The 26,951-nt window shown below is 50.7% G+C and overlaps 1 protein-coding gene across 11 annotated transcripts in view; it reads left to right on the top strand.

The window, feature by feature from the left end:
- The window catches only part of LOC138922137 (ral guanine nucleotide dissociation stimulator-like), a 37,730-nt gene extending 11,972 nt beyond the window's left edge, over positions 1-25,758 (top strand). For 8 of the 11 annotated variants that reach the window (XM_070258969.1, XM_070258974.1, XM_070258967.1 and 5 more), the window contains 5 exons: positions 813-890; positions 1,324-1,398; positions 1,952-1,984; positions 2,351-2,472; positions 2,679-2,967. In XM_070258969.1, the coding sequence (XP_070115070.1) occupies positions 813-890; positions 1,324-1,398; positions 1,952-1,984; positions 2,351-2,472; positions 2,679-2,715 (345 nt within the window). In that variant the 3' untranslated portion in view covers positions 2,716-2,967. Of the gene's footprint in view, positions 1-812; positions 891-1,323; positions 1,399-1,951; positions 1,985-2,350; positions 2,473-2,678; positions 2,968-19,375; positions 19,437-22,015; positions 23,743-24,357 lie in introns of those variants that run through there. The other 3 variants (XM_070258973.1, XM_070258965.1, XM_070258963.1) reach the window with 2 other exon arrangements.
- Positions 25,759-26,951: the final 1,193 nt, after the last annotated feature.

The following is a 26,951-nucleotide window of genomic DNA, read 5'->3' as shown; positions in this document are numbered from 1 at the left end:
AGCTGGCCGGTTGAGCAGGGGCTGCCTTCCATTTTGGTCCACGCTGTCAGCACTTAGATTCTTCCAGGCTGTTGCATGGATGGGTTGGACGGGCGTATGTTTCTTCCCTGAACCAGCTCAGTGTGTCTTTAGGAAGCCAGGCCCCCACTGCTCCTTCTGTCTTCACCACTTCTCCACGAGGAGGGCTCCCTGCCTGCCCTCGGGATGGGCACTGCCAGGCATTCCCCCAGGCCAGGTGGACAAATGGGCTGCCCAGCCTTGAGTCTGAATGGCTGGAGCATGACAGATGTTTGTGCATGTGTGACTCCCCACTGGCCCTACCACGGTCCCTGCTAGTCTGTCCCTGTCAGGAACACTCACCTGGGTCCTAGTCAGCAGTAACTGGTGCCCAGGTGGCTTATGGGAAGTGTCCAGGAAACTGGTGGTGCTCAGTGGATCTTTCCTGAGTGGACCTCATAGGCTTCACATGAAAGAGAAACCGAAGTGTCCTCTCAGCCCCGCCCCACCCTTTCACGCTGGTTGGGGTGAGAGCCAGAACCATGTAGACTGACGCTGAGTCCTCAGGAGCCCCTGCGAGGTAGGGGGAGTTGTCACACTTTCCAGACGAGGAGGCTGACTCAAGGAGGACAGGCGTTCGGCCCAAGGTCACACAGCGAGAGTGTTGGAGCTAGGATTGTTCTAGAATCAGAGTGTTCTGGAGGATGGAGTAGCATGGGTACCAGCTGACTTGGTTCAGACGTCCAGGGCTGAGGTCAGAGGGGCTGAGGAGAAGTGGGGTGAGGGGAGGATGGCCTCCTTGACCCTGTCCTCAGTCCTGGCAGAAGCAGCCCTCCAAGTTTGCCACCCTGCTGAGGACCCTGCAGAGAGGCCGGAAGAGGCAGCAGCAGAAGGTGAGTGCGCCTGTGGGGAGGGGCTCCAAGGTCAGAGGAGGGGACTCTGCCCTCCCAGCTGGGGGCTCCAATCCAGAGAGGGGGCCTTCCTCCTGCAGCCCTCCTCCTGTTGCCGCAGAGCCTGACACCCGCCCTTAGAAGTGACCAGGAGGAGGGCCTGGGGAGCTGCAGCAGGGTGGGTCGGGAGAGTGGAGGGGCCAAGGATTAAAGGCCCTGTGACCAGCCAAAAGCAGGCCCTGGGAGGTGACCAGGAGGAGTCTGGTGTTCTTGGAGGGTGAGGGGTGGGGATTGAGGTCCGGCTATAAAGGATTTGAGGCTGCTCCGTGTGGGGACCCCGGGCTGGGCCAGGAGGCTGAGCATGAGGAGTTTTCAGGGGAGGGTCATGGGGACACCTGAGACCAGGGGCTCATCCCATCTAATCCCAATGGCACAGGGCATCGTCCCCTTCCTGGGCAGCATGCTAACTGACCTGATCATGCTCGACACTGCCATGGAGGATTATGTAAATGTGAGTGAGCCTGGGTGCCAGAAGGGGGTGACCAGCTTGGGACTTGGGAAGACACAGTCACAGCACCAAGACCTGAGTGGTCAGAATGTGGTAACTTCCTGTCATGACAGCCTCCCAGGCTCCCCTGTGGGCTGGGACAGTGTGCCCCTCTTAGGCATGAGGGAACGAAGGTTCCACGTGGAGCCGGTCCCGGGTCCCCAGGCTGGCGAAGCAGCAGAGCTGCCCGCCTGCAGAGCCGCATGGGTTTTGTTGGAGGCGAGAGAGAAGTCGGCCTCCAAGTCAGGCAGCACATTGCTGGAGCTGTCCCTTCCTGCCTGAGGACTCAGCCTCCCTGTCTGTCATCAGAGAGGCTTGGGCTACAGGGTCCTTGAGTGTCGGCCCCCATATCCCCCCTTCTCTGGAGCCCAGAGCCTGGCCTGGGTCCAAGTCCTGTTTTCTGTCATGCCCAGCCCCCTCCTGGACCTGGAGCTGGGCACCATGAGAAGGGGTGCACCCGGGGGCTTGTCATAGCTAGGGGGCTCGTTCTGATGGACTTTTGCTGTCTGCCTTCCAGGGCAATGAGATCAACCACGAGAAAAAGAAAAAGGTGAGCAGCTGTGGCCTTCCATGTCAGGGAGGAGAGGGGTGTTGAAACCAGAGACACCCCTGGGCAGAACTCTCATGGGCTCCACCCCCTGTGTCTTACATTTATTGAGAGTGTTGGATGACAGAGAATCAGGAGACCCATCCAGTAGGGGGGTGGGGGCTGCGGTGGGCATCAAGCGAAACTTTGTGCAGGAGGGGCTTATACCCATCTCTGAGAACAGGTAGGACCTGCATGGAATTGGAGGGAAGGAGGGTCCCATGCGAGCAAGGACCCAGGACAAGTCCCCTGCCCCACTCCTCACCCCCTGAAGACCCTGCAGCATCCCCAGCAGGCTCTGTCGGCATCGTCTCCTTTCTCTGGTCCCAGGAACACAGCGTGATGATTGAGATTGTTCAGCTCCAGGAGGCTGCAGAGAATTACAACCTAGAGCCCCAGGAGCTATTCAGGTCCTGGTTCTGGGACATGGAGCAGCTCAGTGAGGATGAGAGGTGAGGCCAGCCAGGAGATGGGGAGGAACAGGTGGACTCTCCCTTCTGGCCAGTCCGGAGAGCCTGAGTCCATGGCTCCCTTGTCAGCCCTGACTTGTCCCATGGCTATGGCTAGGGCACCTGGACTCCAGCTGCTGGGCAGATGCTGGGAGGGACACCTGGGCTGTGGATTGTGGGAGGCTCACAGGTGCCACTCTGTCCTGTAGCTACATCCTGTCCTTCCTTCTGGAGCCCCCTTCGTAGTTGGCCAGCAAATCTCTCCAGGCCCAGAGAGCACGGCCATCATGAAGCTGAGGAGGGAGTGAGTGTCCCGTGGTCGTATGTCCTCTTCCTTAGCACTGGGAAGCCAGCTGGGGCACTCAGGGTGCAAGGGCCCCACCGCCTGCCACCCCTTCCTGAGGCCAATTTCCATCTCTGTAGGGGTGAGAATCACTGCTTGTAAATAGTTCATGCCAGATTTGCAGACTGTTGTATTAAAGTCCTGTTTCTCTTAGAGCCTGGGAGTGGTGGTTCTTTCACATTCTTTGCTAATTTAAACGCTGTCCAGACTCTCAGATTCCTCACTGGAGTAAGACATTTTGCAGTCATCCGATTATTGTGTGTGGGAGAGGGGGGAAGGTGCAGCCCCTCCCTGGCTGCTGAAGGAGACCCCCAAGTGCCCCTCCTCAGAGGACAGGTCCGTGTCAGCATCGTGAAGCTGGGCCAGGAGCAGAGACAGCCCCTCAGACCCCTGAGATGGGAGGACGAGGTGTTTTCTCAGGCCGAGCATCCACCACGGAAATGTGGGGGGCCCTAAAGCCACCACTTGCCAGGCCCAATCTGTGCCCCAGGGGTGGGGCTGCCCATCCACACTCTGGAGGGAGAGGAAACATTTCCTGCGTCTCTTGTGGACGTGTCTCTGGACCCCATGTTGGGAACTTGTAGTTTTCTAGTTCAGCCACTGGAAACGCATCAGCTCTAAGTGGGGAAAACACGTAAGGAGATCAAACCGTGCGTGTGGAGAGGACAAGGCCAGGGGAAGGTCATTTGTGCAGGGACTTTGGGCAGGCAGGACCTCCCCTCCTCAGTGTCCCCCTGGGGCTCCATGCTCACCCTTTCCCTGGCCTGGAATCCTGCTGGGAACTTGTCCCCAGCTCCGAAGTCCTCTCCCTGCTCGTCTCCTCTCCAGGGGAACACTTGTGGTGCAGCCGTCCAGGCTCCAGCTGGGCCCCGTTCCCGACACCCTCCTGCTCCCTGTGACCCAGGACCCCAGCCCCTGCACTTCCTTCTTCACTCTTGTCAAGTCAGAAGTCCCCTCAAGGCCCCACCCTCCCTCAGGTGCCTCACAGCCACTCCTCCCTGGCTGGCCTGATGGACCAGGATGGGTTCTGACAGGCGGGATAAGGGTCCATGTACCTGGCCATACAAAACCCCCACTCGGTCCCTTGCTGACCAAGGTGACTTCCGGGTCTGTGTGGTGCTGACGTCCTTGGTCTAGGAGATCCGTCCGTCACACCCTGAGTCATGTTATTCCTGACTTGTCCTACGTTCCGGCTGGGCCCGAGCCCATAGACCTTTGCCCCTGGGATGGCTGTGCTCTCATCCGCAGTCTTGTGCTGTGGTTACCTCCTGGGCTGTGTGAGCCATTTCTGTTGGGGGCTTTGAAAGCTGAGGCTGAGAGGGGCAGGTGTAGGGATGTCCTCCAGGAGAATGCCACCCAACTATGATCTCTGGGCATCCATGGACACGGCCTTGCCTGTTTAAATCCTGAAGGGCTGGCAGTATGGGTGGACAAGAGCCACTGCACTGAGTTCACCCAGAGTCCCCACCCGGTGATCAGCAGCTCAGGGGTCACCGCCGAGTATTGTGAACGTGCTCCCACGGAAACACCCAGTCACAGCAAGACCCAGATGACTTGTTTAGCGGTTCAGAGCTCTCCCCTCTGGATGGAGGCTGCCAGTGGCCCTCAGACACACAGGGGGCCTGGCCTCTGCCAGCATGGCCTTCAGGCTGCGGCAGGGACGGAGCACACATCCTGGTTGCCCACGGCCTCCCTGACAGGGCACAGCCATCCAAGAACGTGACTGGCTACACGGCAGACCATCCTTTACCTCCAAGAGCAAGAGAAGCGCCAGGACCCAGGGCTGAGCAGGGCCGGGGAAGGCAAGAGGTCTAGGTTAAGAGTCTTTGTGCGTATCCACTCATTTTGCCCTCAGAATAATTTGGAGTGTTGTGGGTAATATCCCAGGTTTTTAATAACGTAGAGGAAGCACAGAAAGGAGGAGTAATTGGCCGTTGTCACCCACACCATCTGGCCTGTCCTCCTCAAACATGCATGGGCTCTCTTGCTCCCTCACCTCCGCTCTTCTTGCCCGCACCTAGAATGCCTGCCCACCGCATCTCCGCCCCCTCAGACAGATGGCTTAGCCAGGGACTCCATCTTGACGCAGGGAACCTGTTGTCCTCGATGTGACCAGGGCCCAGGTCAGTTCTGAGTTGGTCCCCCTCCCTTGGCCGTGAGAGACAGAGAGAGCTCAGTGTGTGCCTGATTGTCCTACCAGATTAGAGGCTGAAGTCATGAATTTCCTTCTATCCCACCCACGATCAGGCCCAGAAACGAAGGAGCAACTGGAATCTTGTTGGATTGGGGGCACATTTTGTGCCAGAGAAGAATAGCGTCACACAGTTAAATGGTCCTGGTGTGAGACTTTACGACGTTCTTCAGTGACACAAAGTTCTGCCGTGTAGTCTCACTAGCTGTTTCTTAACAAGCATCCCCCCAAGGCTGCTCCTGACCACAGAGAGTGGGAGTCAGAACTGGGCAAAGTTTCATCATCAGAACTGTTCACTGGTCTGTGGTCTTTTTGCCAAGAGAGTGAAACAGACCATGGGAGACGTCCCTGCTCCCCGCAGTTCTCGTGCCATGAGTGCCATCCCACCCCATTGCAGGGGACAACTGCTGGGTACTCGGGCCTTCTCTCAGGAGCAGACATTTTGGAATGGCCTGGGAGCAGATTTAGGAAGTCAGCGTCAGCTCTCCGACCATGTCTCCAAAATCTTCACGAGCTCACAGGAAGCAGGACCTGGTTTTGAGTTTCTGAGCATGACTACACTAAGGTGGTCACTCAGGGCCTTGCCCAGGAGGCACCTCCTCCTGGAAGCAGCCGAGATGCAGGGACCTAGGCTAGCATCAGAGCAGATGGCCTGGGGGAGTGGCAGCTTGTCTGTGGTACTCAGAGGCTGTTTAAAAGCATCCTGGATGGTAGGAGGTGTGAAAGAAGGAGCTGGACCAGGACTCCTGGGAGCTGAGGATGGCTGGAAGGATGTGAGGTTGTCACACAGAGCTGGGTGTCCACCGTGATGGAAACAGAGGTGAACAGAGGCCAGGGCAGTGCTGAGTGTCCACAGACCAGTCAAAGCCAACTGGTGGGCTTCCCAGCAGAAGGTAGAGCCCAGTAACAGGGGTGTGAGGGGTGGGAGCAGACAGTACACAGCCTGGAGCGGGCAGGAGTTGGAGGCCCAGAGAGCTTGTGGTGAACAACAGGGCACGTTAAGGAAAACGGGGCCCCGTCTCAGAGAACAGCAGGCATGCAGCCTGGGCGACGGATGGAACCTCAAACAAACAGGGCTGGAGCCCTCAGCCAGCACGACTGGAGTTCATTTCCAGAAAAAAGAGAGGCTCCCTGCCACGAGGGCACGACCACGAGGCTTCGGGGTTCCCATAGCCAGGCTGGAGGGGCTAAGCCTCCTGATGTCCTGGGTGGAAGGGCTCCCAGTGCATGGGGTATGGAGCAAGGGGGCAGGGAAGGGGCACCCGAAACACCTCAGGAGCCCAGGGGAGCCTAGGGTGCTTGTTCCCTGGTGTTCACCCCAAGCGTGGATTCAAACGGGAGTGCTGACCTGCTGAGTGGTTCAGGCCCCAGGGCCTGCTGGCCTGCTGCCCCTTCCTCGCCCTGTGGCCTGGGACCGGGATGTGAGAAAAGCTGCTGAGCACGGGCTTGGTGTGACCATGGCCCACAGAGGGCATGCCAACCACACTGAACCCTGCATCCAGGAGGCATGTGAGGCCCGGCAGCACCTCTCAGGAGGGCCCAGGATGCGTTTTTCGTGTCCTAACGACAGCAACAATAGTTCCCTAGTGGAATGTGTCCTTATGTGAATGTAGCAATGAGGCAGACGGAGCTGGAAGGAGGCACAGAGATCCCATGCTAACCTGTGCATTGTATGGGAACCTGAAGTGCAAAGGGCCCAGGAGCCGCTGCGGCTCACGTGGAGAAGCTCAGTCACTCAGCGAATGGATGGGGGCGTGAGCGCACACGGGCCAGAAACCAACACCAACTACCTTTGCTCCATGCACATCGCTCTGATTTTGAAGTGTTTGAGCTGAACAGACCATTTTCTTAACTAAACAAATGTCCAACTGATGCCCCCACTGATTCTGAAGGGGCCTCTTTCTCAAACTCTCAGAGCCACGCTGGCGGGCATGAGACCGCTCCTTGTCCCGACGGAGCTCCGCTGCCTCTTTCTGCCTCCAGCGTCCCTCACATGTGTGGCAATCTTCCTCTCTTTTGTCTGTGGGACACCTACCACAGCATGGCTTGATGGACAGGGCATAAGTCTGCGCCTAGGATTTGAACCTGTGAATTCTGGGCAGCCGAAATGAAGCATTTGACTCAGCCACTACACCGCCGGGTAGGTTTTAATGCTTAAATATTCTTACGACATCAATGTGATGGAAAACTATGGCGCCTGTGTATTTTAGTTGGGGATATAACGCCTCCTTACTTTTCTACAGGATTCTGCAGCATTGTCTTGCGCCTTCTCAGCCTCAGCCTGGAATCAGCCTTTTCCTCAAGGAGCACTGGCTCCTTGTATGAGACCATGGCATTAAAAACGTGCATCTGTGAGCTCAGTGTGCTGGTTGCTCCGGTGTGTCCTTGCTTCTTGGCCCTCTCGGTGGCAGGATGCTTAAGTTAGGCTGGTGTGCTGACCTTACCATGTGTACACTGTCTGCTGTATATGTGTCTATATGGAAACAGCCATGTTTAGATTAAGGTCAACGTCAGTTCCGAGCACGGCTTCTCAGTCGAGCGAATGGCCACATGGAGCCCTCCAGCCCGCGCCCTGCCCTCCCCGAAACCTGCCCCTGCAGTAGTGGAACCCTGGCTCCTGCCGTCTGACGACCACTCAGTCCTTTCTCCAATCCCGGTCTAGATGCATAGGGGCCTCACAGTTATTAACCAGTAACTGTTGAGAAAGAACTTTATCAAGCAGGGCTCTCTGCTTGCTCGGTGTCTTTTCCTGTAGTTGTACAGATTCCAGTCATTTCCAAAGGTCCTTAGCTCAGCACCACTTCCCCCACCACTTGCAGTGAGTTTGTTTCTTCCATTCTCAATACGGTTAGACTCTCTAATCTCATCTGCATTCCATCCAAGGATCCACCCACCTAAATCATTTTACTAATTTGTGTAAGTCAAGATTTGCTCTTTCCACTGTAAAAATCTGGGGATTTTGTCAAAGGCAGAGAGGCAAGTATCCGCCATTAAAGCATCCCACGGATTTCCTGACCTCTTCATCCCTCTCCCCCGACCCCAGCCCTGCACAGCTCTGGGAAGCTGATCTGTGGATCAAATTGATAGCTTTGTGTTTGCAGAATGCCATATCAATGAGACCGTACTCTACCTGGCCTTCACAGATGCTTCTTTCTGTTAGAAAGGTGAATTTGAGATTCCTCCATGTGTTTTCATCTTGATAGCTCTTTCAGTGTTGGCACCTGATAGCATTACATTGCATGGATGTACCTCATTTGGGTGTCCTTTCATTTATGGAAGGATATCTTTGTTCATTCAAGTTCCCTGCCTGTATAAATGAGGTGCAGTCTATATACGTGTGCTGGCTTTTTTGTTGACGTTCTATTTGAAAACATTGTGTAAATACCTAGGAAGATGGTTGAGGGATCACGTGTTAAGATGATGTTTAGCTCTGTAAGAAAGTGCCCAAGTGTCTTCCACAGTGGCTGCACCACTCGGCATGGGCAGCAGTGACGACAGAGAGTCTGTGCTGTCCTACCCCCCAGCCATGAATTGATCTCGTCTATTTGTGTGTCGAGGCGTCTCACTTTGTTTCAACTTGCTTCTCTCTAATGATAAGTGATTTTGAGCATCTTCTTGCATGCTTATTGTATGCTTACACCTTCATGAGCGAGGTGTCTGTTCAGATCTTTAACCATTTTTCATTGGAATGTTTGTTTTCTTATTGTTGAATTTATGATGCTTTGTATATTTTAATACAAGCCCTTTCTTAGATAGGCTTCTTCCAAAGATTTCCCACAGTCTAGGGTTGGTCTTTTTCTTCTCTTAATAGTGATTGTCACAGAGTAGAAAATGTTAATTCTAACAAAGTCCACCTTAACTGGATTTTTCATTGAAGACTCGTTCTTTCAATGTTGAAGATAAAAGGTCATTATGAAAACTCAGGTCATATCTTCTCCTTTGCTAGTTCTAGAATTTTGATAGTTTCGCAGTTTATGTTTACATCCATGAACAATTTTTGTGAATATTTGTGTCATGTGAAAAGTTGGCATCTTTGTTAAGTTTTTTCCATATGGTCACCCGATTGTGCCATCACCATTTGTTTAAAAGACTAACTTTTCTCCATCAAATTGCCTCTGATCTTTTGACAAAGATCAGTTGCCCATGTTTGTTAGTCTATCTGTGGACTCTGTATTCTTTTCTATTTATCTCCTGGCACATTCTTACCCCAGCATCACACTCCCTGTACCTTTCTAAATCCTGGAACGGGGAAGTGCGGCTTACTCAACTTTGCTCTTCAGTGTTGTGCAGGATATTCCAGGTGCAGAAACGGTTTGTAGATATCTACAAAGTGTCTGACTGGGACATTGACTGGGGTTGTGTTGACTCTATAGGTCCAGTCGGGACGAGCTGACATCTTCATTATACTGAGTCTACTGATCATGGAAGTGAAATACGTCTCCTATTAGGTAGGTTTTCATTGCTAGCTTTCCACAGCATTTGGTAGTTTTCTGATACAGATTTGTCTTTACTTGTTTAGATGTTTATGTAAGGATTTTATTTATTTTGATTTTGTACCCTTTTGTGAAGGGTATTTTCTTTTCTTTTAAATTCTCCTCATTCATTAGCAGCACAGAGGATGCGCACCGCGTGTTGCACTTTGACCTGTACTTCTTGTTATCATAATCCACTCTCATCAAGGCCTGTGATACGGTGCCCATTCCATTTGAACTTCAGAAATTAAGGGACTGAACAGTGTGACCACTGAGCTGCTGTGCCTCGGCTTAGGAGTCCCTGCTTAGCGGTAGCCAGCTTGCTCCCCGGCCGGGGGCACAGGGTGCCCACCACCGCCTTGTTCTGACCGGGGCCCCAGAGACCAGGGTGTGGTGCTGGGTGTGCTGCCCATGGATGCTGGTTCCTGGCCGCAGTGAGACAAGAGCTTCCTGTCCCCAGGATCGACGTGCCGCTCCCTCGGGAAGAGGATGCTCCCTGCCCGCTTCCGGCCCAGCAGGGGCCTGTGTGCCTCCTCTGACACTCTCCTTCGGTCATGCGCACAGAGCTGCATGGTCTGGACTGTTCCTGGGGCTTGTTCTCTACTCCCTCAGGGCGTGTGTTCCTGAGGCCTATTGTGCACAGGATCGCCCTTTATGGGGCTCATGGGGCGATCACAGCCCGCTGTGCTGTGTCACAGGCTTGTGAGGTTTGTGGGAGGAATCGTGCACAGATTCAGACACACAGGTGCCCTCGTGAAAGGATGTGCAAGATGTTGGGCCTTCCCGGGAGGGAGCTGGGGACACAGGACACGCCTGGAGACTACAGAATTCCTGGGCGAAAGGGAAAAGTGTTCAATCCTACATCCGCTGCAAGAATTGTTAATGCTAAATTTCCTATGACGTGGAAGTAGCTGAAAATATATTGAAAGACAAAGATGAGATGTATTAATAAACATTATTTTAATTTTCAATGTTTTATATATATCAAAATCAGAAATTATTATAATTTTACATTCCTGGCTTTCAAGAAAGACAAATTATCTATACTATTTGTAAAGTGCATTTCTCTGCTTATCTTGTTTTCAAATGAGAATATTGCCGTGATTGACGACATTTTCTCCTAACAGAGGGACAGTCTTAAATATTTCTAAATATTAGCTTATTGAAACATCTTTTGCAGGATTCCAATGTGACTAGAATTGTTACAAAATAGTAATAAATCTAGGCCACTACCAAATGTTTTGTGAGAATGTGATAAGAATATATCCTGAATCAGTTTTAGAGGGGATCCGAACACAATAGTGATTTTTAAAATACCATTAAAGTGATTAAAAATACTGCTTAAATCATTGAAGATGAAATATATTAAACTTAAAGCTCCATTTCAGCTGACCGCAGAGACCCAACAAGCAGGCCTGGATCCAGGGACCAGCCCCACGGACCCACAGACTTGTCAGAAATAATATTTCTTGTTTTTTGTTTTGAGTAACTAAGTTTTAGAGTAGTTTGTTACACAACAAAGGCTAACTATATAAAAGTGAAGAAAAATTTGAAACTGCAAAAAATTTCAATAAGCAAAGAAAAGTCACCAACAATTCCAGCAACCCAAAATAACCAGTGAGAATATTTTGGTGTGTTTTCTATCATTTTTACATTTATTAGTTATGTAGCTAGAGAGTGAGAGACAGAGTGAGAAACAGGAAGATGATAGAAACGCATACAGAATTTATAGGATGTTATGTAATTGAAGTCTTGCGTTTTGCCCTCATTACCACTAATTAGCACTGTTTCCTGTCATTAACTATTTCTGGAAAGTAGGACGTCACTGACTTGGAAACATCTTTCAAACACCACAATTTCACTCCTGGTCAGCCACATGTAGATGTTCCCCGACACTGATGGATGTGTGCACCTATGAATCCAAGTGCCATAAATCTAGTCTAATTGGGGTAAAATGAAACAAACAGACCTTTATGGGCCATCTGATGTTGTTCAGATTTATCTGAATAATTGACTAGGGGGTGAGCTTTGATTGCTTACATTTGTCACTGGGGACAGTGACTCCGGCCTTCCTGGGGTGTGTCCGCTGCCCCTTGCTGCAGGACCCAGCCTGAGGGGATGGGAAGAGCTGCTGGAGGAAGCCCTTCTTGGCCATTTACTCCCGTACCAGCTTAACCCCCAGCCTTGCTCCCTGGGGGCAGTGACCTGGGTGGGCAGACAGGCGGGCAGCCTCCTGCATGGAACTCATCCTGGAGAAGAGACAGCCCTTCAGGCTGCAGGTCTGCTCGGGGGGCCTGGGTCACCCAAGAGGACGGGCTGTTCTGAGGACTGAGGCTGCCTCGCGTTTACATTTGTTCACGTCTGAGTCCTAGGAGAAGAGGGGACTGGAATGGGGCCTACTCAGGCCACAGCTGGGGTGACGTTCAAGAAGCATGGTTCAAAAGCCACAAGCAGACCCACAGGAAGTCCAGACCTTCTTTTTGGGACACAAATCGCGTCAATGGACTTCGGGAGGAAGCTTCGCCTCTCTCGCTGGCCTCTCTCCTGCCGTCCCCATCCCATCCTCTCCTCCTGTAACACAAAGCTGGGAATTTGCCTGGCAGAAATGGTCCAGCAGCCTGGAGAAATGAGGACAGCCACACAGGACCGTCTTTCCTTGGGGGAACAGGGGAAGTAAGCATGAGAGTATGCCACTGTGATAGACATTTCAGGCTGAATTGACAGCTGCTGTCTTCACTAAAACTCCCAGGGGACATTGGGAAAGCAGGCAGGCTGGTTGTGGTCACCTGTCCCAGGGCATGCTGCCAGAGCTCAGCCCTGGGCATCGGGCACTTCTGCCGTTTCCTTGATCACTGCTTCAGGGAGATGGGGCTGAGGGCAGGGCCAGGGGAAGTGGGGCACAACGGAGGCCAAGGATGTTGGCTCAAGTTGTACATGTGACAGTCCTAGGGGCCACCTGGAAGTAAAGGGCTGAGTCTTGTGCCCTCAGGAGCCAGTAGAGACAATGCAGTAAACCCTTAGATAAATGCAGTAAGAATTCTGCCTCTTCTCACCTCCAGGCTGGTGTGACTTGAAGAAACCCTGGTGAGACTAGAATGACGTTCATGCCAGTGCCCACGGTCTCTCTCTCAGAACTCTGCTTTTCTCAGTGCTCATCTCTTTGAACATTTGTTTTCCATTCGGCAGCACCCCCTACATGTCAAAATGCTCCTAAACAGCTCATAACAAAAGTCGCAGATATCAGTCCACTGGGGTAATCACAATGCAGAAGTTCAATGAAAACCAAATGTTTTCCTGAACGATGGGCTTTGCCTTTGAATTGTTGGTGGTTAGAATTGTCTCCACAGGCTCTCAGGTTATTGTAACACAGCAGGGCACTCTCAATCTCCCATTATACAAATGGCAGCCTTTATATTATATATAAATTATTATATTTTACTATATATTATAAATTATATATATTATATAAATTATATAAATTATATTTATATAATTTATATATTATATATATAAAAATATAATAAATTATACATAATAGACAGGCAGACCTGTCTATTAGAGGAGACCAAAACTGCATCTCCATGATCATTCTCCTCTGGGCACGTGCGTCTAGACCCCGAGGTCACGGCTGGGAATCCCTGAACTCAGAGGTGGGGCCAGGGTGGGCGTAGCCTTTGTAGCCCACCAAGCCGGCACACGGAGGAGCCTGCTGGTCTCGGCAGCGACTGAGAAACGGAAGGGCGTGCACATGCTGTTTCCTGGGATCCTGGGGATCCGGTCGCTCGAGGGGAAGAGGTGGGCTTTGCAAAGCGGATCCACACTATCCAAGCTCAGCACAGCCTGGGCAGCCCCATCCTGGCACCGAGTCCTGCTCCTCTGTGCTGCAGGCCCAGTGCAAATGAGGCCTTGGAGATGAAAGCTTCTCCCCATCCCTGAGCGCTCTCTGAATTTCAGGCCAAAAATTCTCCCTGTGTGTACAGCTCTGGAGAGAGGTTCGCGTGGCCCTAAGAGCTTAGTTGTTTATATAAAATGTGCACCATGTCCCGCCAGGTAAGTAGGTTTTAATTTCTTCAGAATATTGATTAATTGACTGATTCATTCATTCATCCACTCATTCATTTACTCATTGAATCAAACTCTGATTGAGCCAGGACTGTGTCCCTGGCCCTGTGTAAGCTCCTGGAATATCAAGAAGAAGAAGAAAGCACCGCCCTTGCCCCTGGGGAGTTAGATTCTAATGAGGGGAGACACAGAGGAAGCAAAGCTCCACCAGAGATGGCAAGAGCTGTGGCAGAGATGGAGAAGATGCTGTGCGAGCCACAGGAGGGCACACTGACTCTGCAGAGGAACACTGGACAGTTTGGAGGAGGTTCCTAAATGCTGATAGCAGAATGGCAAGGACAGTGACAACTGTGTCACTGGGAAGATGAAGCAGCAGGGACTCTCATTTGCTGCTGGCGGGAGTCATAGTTGTGAGGACCTTGTTGGAAGTGCTTTGCCCATGACCTCCCAAAGGTAAACATATGGTTTGGTTTCCTCTGACTGAGCAATTCCACCCAGGGTTTATTCCATGACACGTGGCTGCACACATCTGCCAGATGACTCTTATGGGAATGTTCATCGCCAGTCTACTCACAATAGTGGAGAACTGGAAACAACTCAACTTTCCATCAAATAGGATAGATAAGTAACTTGAGTATATTCACATGATGGAATACTACACAGCAACAAAAAGCAATAAGCTCCTGCCACCTGCAGCAACAGTGTGACTCTCCCAGACATCATGATGAGTGAAAGAGCAGGACAGAAAAGACCACCCACTAGGATCCTACTTCTATCTCTGGTGGTAGACCTCAGCATAGCCATTTCCCAGGAGGAGGGTTGTGACAAGGGAGGGGCACAAGGGGTGGAGGCATGGGAAATATTCTACATCCTGCCCCGGGAGGTGGTACACAGGTTGCATAGTGTCAACTGAGAGAAAGCTGCAGGTGATATTAGTGATGGAGTTCATTCAATACTCGGGGTGAGGAGTGGGACCCCGAGAACCAGTTCCACAGGGTGCTCTGATGGGACTGCTCCGAGGGTGTGAGGTGAAGGGCAGCTTCTGTCTCTTTTACCAACAGTGTACGTGCAGGGAAGAGGAGAAGAGGGAAAAAACTTGCCACTAGATTTCATCTATGTCACAAAGGATACAGTGCATCTGGGTGACATAAACAAGCATCTTCAGTCACACATCAAACAAGTTCAGAGACGCTGACGTTATCTACGTGTGGAGGGAGACGAGGACCAGGGTCGTTAACTATTCCCACAATCTCTAAGCAATGCAGCGGGGGAGGGTGAGAGCGAGCTGCCCTTCACCTCTTCCTGCTCTGCAGAGGTGCAACTGGCGTCTTCAGTCATGAGACGTGGGGACGCAAGGTCGTGTGACACAGGCTGAAGACGGCCTGCACGGCTCCTGCGCAGCACAGCGTGGGTGTTATCGGACTGACTTAACGCCTATGCAGTTTGTGGGCTAGATTCACCCATCGGGCCAGGGAGAGGGGTTCCAGAAACCTGTCCACAAGACATAGGTGACACTCGTGCAGCTGCATACTTCATATTCACGCAATTCTCTGAATGTATGTTATAACCCAATGACACATTTTAAAGTCAAAAATCAAGTAACAAACACACAGCACAGAATGTTATCACTTGATATCCTAGAACACAGAAAGCATCCCCAAGTCATAGGAATGATCAACAATAAACCGGAAAAATGATGTGAATCTGAAATGTACATGTTCCAGTACCAGGAAGATCACAGGATAGGTAGAGATCGGCTTGGGACTGACCGCAGGCACAGCCTGTGACTCTGGGCGACAGCTCCCTGGACCTCATTTCCTGCTGATTAACACTGGTGTTGACAACAAGGTAATCACATCTGAATTTGTGTAATATGGTGTCTGCACATACACTTTCATCAATAATTGTTACAGCAAAGACGTCAGTGTTTTCTACAGTGACTCCCATGTTTTGAAGCGTGAGCACCTACTTCAGTTTTTCCCAGTGAAAGTCTTTTTAGTTTTAAGTAGAAACCTTTTCAAGCACATGGAGAAGTAGAGAGAAAAGGGTAATAGCTACCCTAATACATCCATCAACCCATTTAATAATTAACATTTTGTTATATTTGCTACATTGTTTGCCTGAATTAGACTCTTTTAAAATCCATCTTATTATGGAAAGGCTGAGTATTAAAAACAGAGGAGTAGAAAGAATTGCCATGTAGCCAGCACCCGGCCTCCATCATTATGAAGTCATGGCTCATCTTGTTTCTGTTATAACCCCACCTCTTTTCCCACTTCCCACCCCAAAATTAGTAGAGACAAATCTCAAATAGGATATCATTTCATGCACAAATATTTAAATACACATTACTAAAAGAAAGGACTTTGTAAAATAGAACCACCAAAGCACCGCCATACCTTAAAAAATTAACAATAACCTAAGGCCTGAGAATGTGCATTTCTAACAAGCTCCCGAATCACGCTGATGCTGGTCTGTGAAGGCACGTTGGGTGGCACTGCTCTAGTTTCCTACAGTCCAGAGTTAGCTAGCTGTGTCCCCACGGAGACTTTGAATCTGTTTTTCTGCTCCTCAGGCATTTTGTTAAAATTGACTCAGCTAGATTCAGACATCAAATTTGTAGACTTTCATCAGGAGGCACCATGTCTGGCCATCTCTCTTTGAGATCTTTGTAGCCACCAATGACCATTCCTAGATCTGTTGTTTCATTAGGGGGTGCAAAATGGTTATGCCCTCACTCCATGGATCCTTTTTCATTCATTACCTGGCCCATTTCTATAAGGGACTTTCTCTCGTCAACTGTTTGAATACCCTAAGGTAGGGTTCTTACAGAAGTCAGGATAAATGCTTGAATCTCTCTTTTCATTAACCCATTTTCCAAAGATTGTGTTGGTTCTCTGGCATCCTGAGCCACCAAAGGGATGTTTTCTGTTTGCCTTTTTTTTAATCTATCCTAGTGAATTCGTGAATGCAGTCACGCCCGGTATAATGACGTTTAGGTCAACGACAGACCATGTATATGTTGGTGGTCCTGAAAGATTAGTACCATAGAGCCTAGGTGTGAAGGAGGCTATCCCATCTAAGTTAGTGTAAGTACACTCAGTGATGTTCACACAAGGGCAACACTGGCTAAGGATGGATTTCTCAGAACGTATCCCGTCGTTAAGTGATGCATGACTGTACAAATATTTTGGTGTCTTTCAAGTCACTGTTATTACTTTTGATGCTCAAATTGCTCCATCTTTGACTAATGGGAGCCTAGTCAGGTCAACTCCTGGGTCCTTTTGACAAGACTCGAGTTATCTTTGATGGCTTCCTATCTTTGGATACGACAAGATTTTCATGCTCACCTGCTACATTGCTTGTCCCAGACCTGGAAGCAGCCATTTCTCCCAGGAGCCCTGGTTGCAGTTAATGAGAAATGGTGCTTGGAGTCCACAATCTAGACACTAGAAGCTTTCACTAGTGATGGGTGTGTCATTGTTTCCAGACATTTTAGTGCATAAAGCTGGAAAGCGTTTTTTAAAATACAACGTATAATGAGTTGATCAGACTGCTTCTGGTTAAAATTCAGGAGCTATTTCACTTGATCCCATCAATCTTAAGTCTCAGAAGAACAACCCTAACCATAGAGTCAATAACACGATTGTGAATACCCTTTAAGTTGTTCTTTCTTTTGTATGTTCTTCCTGTTCTTCGGGTATGTCTTACTAAGGATGTACAGTCAAATGAGTATTTTAAAGTCACATGGAATAGTTTCTGTCTTTGTGGTCATGCCACAAATCAGTAGATGGCTAGGTTTATTTATTTCAATTTGCTCTTGACTTCTAGGGATTTCTTTCCTGAATATTTCACTTCATTTTATACTTGTATAAGACTACATTCATGGTTTCAAAATCACACCTACAAAGTATATTCAGTGGAGTCTAGCCTCTTCCTTCCTCCTTGTCACGATCCCTTCTTCCCCTTATATGGAATCATTTAAAAATATTTATGGCTTATCTTTTCATTTAGAAAACAAATGTTTACATTGGATAGTAGTTCCACTCGGCATTCGTCGATTAATAAAATAAACAAGGACAAAAAACAACAATGCATTTGGTAGTGTTTTTAAGTAAATTTGTTAAATAAGTATATTAATCCCAATGCATTGATGTACAAGTAGAAATTGTTAGTCCTCCTGTCTCTTCAGCTTATGATAAATCTACTTGTGCAAATCTTGAGACTCAGGAACCACAGGAGGATTACCACATTTCCATTTTTGTCCTTTTATTTATTTAGGTGTCCCTTTTTTAAAAAGGTAAACTTTTAAATTTTGGAATCACTTCAGATTTACAGAAAAGTGACAGAGATAGCACAGAGAGTTCTCGCATACCCTTCGCCCAGTTTCCCCTATTGTCAACGTCTAAAATCACACGGTCCATGTGTCCAAGCCAGGACACTAACATCGGTAAATTACTATTAACTAAATGCCAGACTCCATTCGGAGTTCACTAGTTTTTCCACTAATGCCCTGTTTCCAGGATCTGATCCAGGATGCCATATCATTTTTAATGTCTTTCCATTTTTAATTGCCTTAAAAATCTACCAAGGTTAAAGAGTGCTCTCATCTTATAGGCGATAAGGGAAAGAAACCAAATGCTTTACTGGCAGTGGGATGATCACAGGATTTAAGTCCAAATCTGGGTGGAATCTGCTTTTATAAGAGGCAATTTGGTTTAGGGGAAGAAAATGCAGTCTCTGGAATTAGGCAGACCTGGGTGCGAGTCCTAGTTTGGGTTTGCTACTTAGTAGTTGGGGTGTCTTGAGTAATTTATTTAATATCACTGAGGCGTAGTTTTTCGTTTTTAAAATGGTAAGCTAAAATATCCCTCACAGGGAATAGGGAAGTTTATAAACAATATATGTGAGGTGTTTGGACTGTAATATATACTCAACAAATGGGCACTGCCATTGTCATAGTGTCAGTGCTGTCAGGCCTAAGATAGCACTTGGGAACTGGGTGTCTGGTCATCTGCCACCCGGAATGTAATTGTCTTGTATACTCAGGTATGTAGTTTTTATTCCAGTGGCTCATTGTCAGGTCAGTACTCTGATATCCAACCTCTGATTAAAGTGACACTACGTAGAGGAAACCCTGTGGCTAGCCATGAAGCATGGTCTGACACAGTGCCAGAAGGTGAGAGGGTAGCACAACGGCCCCAGGCAGGGCTCCCCTCTGCTGTGCACAGGGTGCCCTGGGAGTGGGCATCCGTGGAGGGCACCAACACCACCACAGTGGGGGGCTTTCTGAGGGCCCTTGGCATCTGAACCTGCAGGGACTCATCCATCACTGTCTGGCCCTGTTTCTGAGATGGGACTTTCCACCAACAGGTATTGACATTACTCCGCAGACATCTTACCAGATAAGCATCTAATAAGTTAACATATATATGTTTTATTTCTGAAAGGACTGTTGACACTTTTTAAGTGCTTTCTGACAAGGTTTTTTGGTGACAGAAAACAAATGCTCCTTTGTAGACTATTACTACAGCCTAGAATTCTGGGGAGCGTGTATGTGTGTGCCTGTGTGTGTTTCTTCCTCTTCCTCTTTTGCAAGGATACAAGAGATTTTTGTGTCACTTCCCAAAATAGAACTCAAACGTAAGTCGGTGAAAGAAGCGTGAAATAGGTCAATTGCCATAAGTATAAGCACCAGAAGGAAGCGGGGTTCAGCTGTAAAAGAATTTGTGCTGAGACTGCTGGCGTCTGTTCTCTTAAGGACTAAGGGACCAATTTGGGGGGTGACACAGATGCTCTATTGTCTCAGCGCTGACTGCATGCATCTTCTCTCCCCAGGATGGTCACCTCTAGGATGGAGATCGTGTTGCTGGTCACCATTGGGCCCACACTGGCAGATGTAAGCCTGATGGTCATTAGGAAGCTCAACATGGGGTTGGGGACAACATGCTGCTCAGGGATGAAGACGCAGGGCACGTTCTTCCTTCCACGGGCAGGTGAAGCAGTGGCTGGTTTTGAACAGCAAAACCACACTTTTGGGTACTGCTGCTGGTGTTCCAACGCAGTGCCATGGGACATGGAATCCAATTCCACGTCAGCCCAGCCAGAGCGAGGCTGCAGCTCCCTGGGCTGCTGGAAGTGTGCCTTAGCGGCTCGGGCTGCAGGCACGGCTTCCACCCGACTTCAACAGTCTCCTCTTTGCTGCCTCATTGCTTGCTCACCACGGTGGGTCATTTGTCCACACGGCACAGAAGACTGTCTGCATCCTGCCCCCAAGAGAGACAGCATTTTCCTGAGGGGACAGGGTTTTGATTTCCCATGATTAGATTTTGTCACATTACTTGGCACTCTACCAGGTGCAAGGGGTTCTCTAGTACATGAGATGATAATTTTTAAAAAACCTTCAAATTTGATTTTGTGACCCAGTCCCTTCCATGTGACTTTCTGAGTAAGTACCAGCCCACACTTCTGGTTTCAGATGATTCTCACTCATGCTTACTTATTTTTCCCATTGTTGGTAATATCTCCCAGTCACCACAATGCTCATCCATTGTCTGATTCCCAGAACAAAACACAGTTAGAGATTGTTCAGAGTTTTAAAAGAGTTTTATTTTATTCCATTCAAGTTAAAAATAGTATCAGATGTAACAGACTTAGTTAAAAGTCAAAGATTGAAAATAAAACATGTCCTAGTACAGATTGCTAGCTCTGTGGAAACCAGTTCTAACTTCATTTGCAATGGTGATAGGCCTTAGTTGGAACAATTATGGAGGTTATTGGGAGAATGGTCAGGGAGAGGAATGAAGTATTGTCTACGTATCCTCTTCCACCTCAGCACAAACACACACGCACGGAATCACTGTTCTTGAGCCTGGAATGGAAAGCTGAACAGAGAGGAGAAGTCTTAGAGACCCAAGTGGGAACACGCTCAGCCAGAAATTGCTGTCCCTTCTCTTTGCCAGGCTCTGGGCCAGGCATGGGTCGGCAGACATAACCGTGAGCAAGTCAAGGGGCCTTGCCACCAGGGACTCCCTGTCTAGCGAGGCAGACAGGCTCACACAACAATAATTAGAGTGCAGAGTGTGGAGCCTGACACTAGCAGTGGATACACAGAAGTGTGCAAGCAAAAGAAGGAAGTCTCCAATTTGCCTGGAGTCATAGAAAAGACAACACAGAGGAAATGGCCCCACTCTGGGCCCTGAAGGGTGGATCAGCTGGTGGAAAGAAGTAGAGGGAATTCTGACATCGGGAGAAGCCTGTGGAAAACCAGGAATGTTCAACACTTTTGCATGTCGAGTTGTCCCAGATGGCTAAAGGAGGGGCTGTGTATCGGGGTGGGAGAGAGACACAGCTTGAACGCTGGCTGTGGTCAGGTCCCACATACCTCATATGTCTCTGAAGGACATTCAATATGTCAGTGGAGACAACAGGGATTCAGTGAGGCTTTGTCAGATTTTCATTTTAAAAGTGCTCTTGCAGTAGCAGTAGCTGGACTGACAGAAAAACAAGCTTCAGGAGCCTGTGACTATCACCAAGAGGAGGCCCCAGGATTCCCAGCCCTGGGATTGGGGGGCAGGGCTGAGGGGTGCAGACTCAGGAGGGATTTCTGAGGTGGAATGGACAGGACGTGACACCCAATCAGAAGGGCCTGGTTGAGAGAGAGAGAAAGGAAGGGGCAGGTGTGACTTGGGTTTGGGGCCAGCATCAGCAGGGGGGAATGGAACGGAGATCCTTGGAACCAGACAGACCCAGCTTCCAACCCCAGCTGTCCTGCTATCAAGTAATGCATTCATGGGCGGGTCACTTTTCAGAGCCTCCATTTGTTCCTTAAAGAAGAGTAATGAACAGGATTCGGTGGGAGCTGATGAGATCCTGGAGGCCTGGGGCAGAGAGATCCGAGGCAGGATGGAGGCTGTCTGTGAGGATTATTGTAGGCAGGCTCAAAGCTATGCCCTGTCACAGGACCGGTGGGTCATGGGAAGAGGGCCTGTGATGAGTACTGTTGAGAGTAGGGAAAGGAATGCTGGCAGGGTCTATGCCAGGGAGGCAGTGGGGGACGTTCCCACTGAGAGGATTTGGAGGCTTATGGCATTGGGATGCTGCTGGTCAGGATGCGGTGGTGAGAAAAAGTGTCAGATGCTTGGTAATTGCTACAAATTTAAAGCTACATCAGATCCTAGACCAGAGCTCAGTGCAGGAGGAAGAACAAAGGACCCCCAGGCCCTGGGAACTTGAGTTGGCTTTTCTGCCCAAGTCCATCGAGGAGTTAACGGGAGAAAGGGGCTCTGTGTGAAAGTGCTCATCAGAGCAGCACAGAACACTGAGACCCAGGAAGCGGGCTGGAATAACTCCCGTGAAGGAGTAAGGCCGAGCACGCCACAAGCAAGGCTGTGTAGCGAGGCTTGGGGGCCCAACACACCCATGTCAGAGGAGTCGGCCTCTGCAGACCCACTGGGAACTGCTCCTTTACCCCCACAGGGGAAGCCAGTCCAGCCTCTGAAGAGGAGTTCCAAGTCTCCACCGCACAGAGACCCACCACCAACAAACAGACGCAACAAACCAGCCGCTGCTTCCCACGGCCTCCTGCAGACCCTTCTCGGAGCTGCACGGCCACACTGGGCCTCCACAGTCTAAGAGAAATCAAGGGACTGGAGTGGAGCCAAAGGAGAGCAAAACATGATCCAGGGAGTGAGAAGAGGACCCACGAGGCAAGTTAACGAAACCGGGGCTGATTTGCCTAAAACAGCAAAGAGGAAATGGGAACGGCGTTCACATTCATGAAGAGGGGCCGGGGTCCAGTTATTTCCCAATTTCAAGAGTACAGAATAACAGGCAAATGGCCTAACTTGCCACGAGAGAGATCAGGTAAAGAAGGAGTTTCCCAAATGTCTGTACCTCTTGGAAGGGCCTGCCCTGGAGGAAATGTCAAATACGGTTGTCCCCTCTCCCTGGGGGCAGCCTGCTGGAGACTAGATATGAGGCCCTGGCTTGTCTCCAGAGACCCACCAATCCCAGCTCTCCTGGCGCCTGGAGCCTGGCATCTCTTCAGAGCAGAAACCTGACAAGGGTGTGGCCAGCCTGGACCATGGGAGCATCTGTGCTTCCCCTGGTGGGGCTCCCGATCCAAGAACAAGCCTGACTTTAATCCCGTTTTCTCTTTGCTGTGTTCGAGATACAGCCAACAGCAGGCGCCTGCAGGTTCTTTGGCAGCTGGTAGGAAGTGTCTTACACCTTCCGCAAGTGGCAGTTTGGTCTGATCGGTGTGTGTGGTTCCCGGCACAGTGAAGATACTCAGAGAACCCTGGGAGGCTCCAGCTCCCGGGCAGCTCTGCTCTGCTGGCTATGGCTGCTACTGGGCTCACGTGTACTGTCCACCACTGGGAGTTCAGTCCCTCAGCCACCCATTGCTCACGGAAGGAACCGAGTCAAGACACAGAACCAAGCCTGAGGGCCTGCCTCCCCCCGCCCCCAAAACACCACGTAGGAGACGTATTTACCCACAGACAGGATAACAGTGCAGTTTGTTAGTAACCAGGACACTTGTGATAGTGAAGGAGGGGTGCTGTTGATAATCACGCTAGAACAAAACTGCCACCTATGGCCACACAATCTATCACTCATATTCAAAGCTCAAAGATAAGAGGGAGGTGCCCTCGGTATTGAAATTCTTCAGGAATCCTTGGAAGCTACAAGAAAATACAGAAAAGGAACATCTGTTTTATCAAATGTGTATTAGTTATCTATTGCTGCTTAACAAGTCACTTCCCCATATTAGTGGCTCAAAGCCACATTCATGATGTCCTGCAGGTTCCGTGGGTGGGGAATGCGGGAGCGGCTTAGCCAGACCGTCGGCCTCCGTCAGACACTGCCCTGGCTGCCACCATCTGAAAGCTTGACTGTGGCTGGGAGGTCCACTTCCGAGCTGATGCACTCTCGGGGCTCCTTGGCAAGAGACCTCGGCTTCTCCCTCAGTTCTTCCCCACGGGGCTGCTTGAGTGTCCTCACCACAGGGCTGCTGGTGTCCCCAGAGACAGTGACCCGAGTCCCTTAGGCCTGTCCTGATCTCGTCTCAGACTCATGCACTGCCACTGTGGCCACTTTTCCTTCATTAGAACAAGCCACTGAGCCCAGCCCACACTAAGAGGCACGGAGGTGAAGCTTTCCTTGTGGAATGAAACACAGTCTTCAAGTGTTTGGCCATTGTCGTGAGTTCCTGTCTGCCTTTCTCCGAGCGCTGCCTTTTCATTCAGCCTGCCCCAGGGAACCCCGGGAAAGCACGGGCGTGTGCAGCCAGGAGGGCTGTCTCAGAAGCTGCTGTTCTGGCCACGCTGGCTCTCCGCTCCTCCCTGGGGTTTTCAGTCACTTGGGGTACTTCAAAGATGGGCTCTCTTGGGAGGTAATGAGTTCCCCATCACGGTATGTATATAAGGGGAAGTGGGATGGTCAATCGGCAGGTGACACAGATAAGTAGAGATGGGGAGGATTTAGCCTAAGCGACCTCCCGTGTCCCTCCTGACCGAGAGCATCCATGAGTTCCTGATCCCCCCAGGAACATGTTTACTTTGGCATCTGGATGGGCCACATAAGTACCGAGTCTGTGCTGTGTGGTAACGGAGGTGTCAGAGCCAAGAGGGGTTAATCGGCCCAGAGGAGGCTCTCAGGAGCAGGTTTCTGAGGAGGTGAAGGCATGGATTCTTGAAGGGAGAAGATCTGGGAAAAGAAGCGGGTGCGAGGATCAGGAGCTTCAATCTCCCCAAGAGATGGAATTGACACGATTTCCAAAATGGTAATCATGGGGGGTTGTCCATTTCCTTTTGCAGCAAGCCTTGGGAGCTGTGCTTGGAGAGGTCAAAGCTGTTCTGGGAGCCCATGTCTGAAGCTCCATCAACAGGTGGAGCTACAAGGAGGCCGGCCCTTCACTTACACAGAGATCAGCATCGGCTGCCTGTAAAATCCTGGCTTAGGAAAATCGGCCTCCATTTTCCACCTGCTGGTACTCAGAGCAGATGGAGCCAAATGTGAGCTTGGGTAAGAGATCAGTGCCCTGTTCGTGGTGAATGCCCAGGCTGTTGAACAAAATAGCACACAGGCACAGGGCAGTTCTGGAGAGGAAGGGACAAGGAGCCACCTATCTGAGATTTCAGGGAGCAGATCCTGGCCTCCGACCCATACCGTCACCTACCAGTCCAGGGCCGAATGCCATGCCGGCTCTCACTTACTGTGAGCGAGGAGGTGGTTCCCACGCAGGGGCCCACCATCTGCCCCAGGGGAGGTCTGCTCTCGGCCCCGCTGGCTGTTACTGAGGAGCGTGGAGTCCTCATGGACATAGCGCCAGCCCGGGCTCCCTGCTGCACGGAGACGGGGACTAGAAGGCTGAGGAACCAGGGCTTGCGGGTGGATTTCCCTTCCTGTCCTCTTCCCCTTGCACTGGCTCTTCTGTTTCATTCCATCAGGAACAAACCAAGGTCAGTGCTGGGGCACATTTAGCCCCTTGGAAAGAGCTCTGCAACTTCCAGGTTTAAAAAAAGAAAATTGGACTCCTACAGTCAAGGCTAGCAGCTGGATATTAAAGATGGAAAAGAAGTGGGTCTTTAGGAGGGAAAGTGTGTAACGCCCAGCACCTATCAGGTCCATTACGAGCGGACAACGTGACCAGTCAGGAGGATTCAAGGGGCCGGAGCTGGACTGTCCCCAAGCTGGTCCGTCCCCTTGACTTCAAAGGAAACAGTGTTTAAGTTTCAGGAGCAGCGTTTCTGAAAGTTCTCTGGAACACAGGGATCAGAACCGCCCCAGTCCCAGTGAAACTGTCCTTCTCAGGCCACCCTTCCTAGGGAGAATCGCCACTGCAAACGCCAGGGCGGGAATTCTCACCATAGCTCAGGCGTCACATCAGCCTTCCATGCTCACAGCCCCCTGGAAGGTTTGCCTCTTACTTTCCCCTAACAGATGTGTCCCCGAAGTCTGGCAGTCAGAAACACACAGGCTGTGTCTGCAGACAGCTCTGGTGGGGGCTCTGACGTACCTCCTAGCTGTGTGACTATGGGAAAGCTACTTAACCTCTCTGTGCTGCAGGTTCTCATTCGGATAGTCAGGATTTTAAAATGAAATAATGCATGGGAAGCACTTTAGCACAATCCTACGATTATTTGAAGTACATAATAATTGATGTAGCAGTTAACAAACAATTGAATGCTTATTAAAAAGTTTAAGTAGCCAGCTCACACGGTTCGTTTGATAGTCCTGATTTGTCAGTCTGTCCTACCAGACAGAAAAGTCTCTGAGGCAAGCGGGGGTTCTCATTAGTCGGGTTTCTCAAGCCCCTAACACAGCGTTGCTAATTGCTGATGGAGCAAACGAATGAACAAGGAAAGGCTGTGCAGAGCGGGTATGTGGCAGGGCTGGACTGAAGCTGGGGCTGGACCCTAGCCTTGCTTCCAGGAGTGTTGAGATGCCCTGGCACTGACGGGGGCCTCTGGGCCAGTGGGTCCCGCTTTTGGTTTGTGAAGAAGGCCTGCGCCTTATTGAGAGGGTTGAGGGTTCCTGGGCACTGCAGACACGTGGGGGCAGGAGGCAGATGGAGCAACAGCCACTTTCCAGTAGGAAGGAATGGTGAGGGAGGGGGTTTCCTCAACTGCGGGCTCTTGGCCCCTGAGATTGGGTGGGAGGGCACAGGACAGGCTGCGGCGGGGCGCTTGGTCCTCTGGCCTGCCTGCACAGTGGAAGCACCTGGGGCTTTGACTCAGGCTCTGCCCATTTGCAGGGATTCCGAGTTAATTAATCTGGGTGGGTTGGTTTTATCTCAACGCGCTTCCTTCTAATAAGTCGCCAAGGTTGGGGATCGCCATAGCCCCCCAAGGTGGGTCGCAGCCCCCCTTGATACAGCCAGCCAGCCCCTTGAGTCTGCGTAACCCCCTCGCTGAGCTCCGGATGGTCCCCAGAGGGCACTGGAGTCCTGACTTCACAGCTCAGGGAGGCTGCAGTGGAGGAGGCGGGGACGCCAGGAGCCAGGATTGAGGGCAGGGCCCTCCACGCGCGGCATGCTGCCCACCCCCACCCCCAGCGGTCCCCTGGGTCCCCGGCCTGGAGAGTCCCATTCCAAGGGCGTGGGAGGGCGCCCGGGAATCTGTATTGCTCACACACAAACCCAGATGCTTCTCTGGATCAGGCAAGTTTGGGAAACATCGCCATGCGCTCTTTCCTGGGTCCAGGCCATGGGAAGGAAACGGGAGTCAACCCGCCCCCGGAAACCTGAAGCACTGCGTCAGAACCGAACGCCCGGAGCCGCCCGCCCCTGAGTCCAGGCTGATTCCTCAGGCCGCCGCCGTCGGGGTCGGTTTTGAGACGTGGGCGGTGGACCGCTTCTCAGACCCGCCACCCGCCTCCTGCAGGTTCGCCGGGAGTGGGGTAGGGATCC

Source organism: Equus caballus, unplaced genomic scaffold, assembly GCF_041296265.1.
Source record: "Equus caballus isolate H_3958 breed thoroughbred unplaced genomic scaffold, TB-T2T haplotype2-0000490, whole genome shotgun sequence".
Taxonomy (NCBI): Eukaryota; Metazoa; Chordata; class Mammalia; order Perissodactyla; family Equidae; genus Equus; species Equus caballus.
This window is presented reverse-complemented; position numbering and strand designations above follow the sequence as displayed.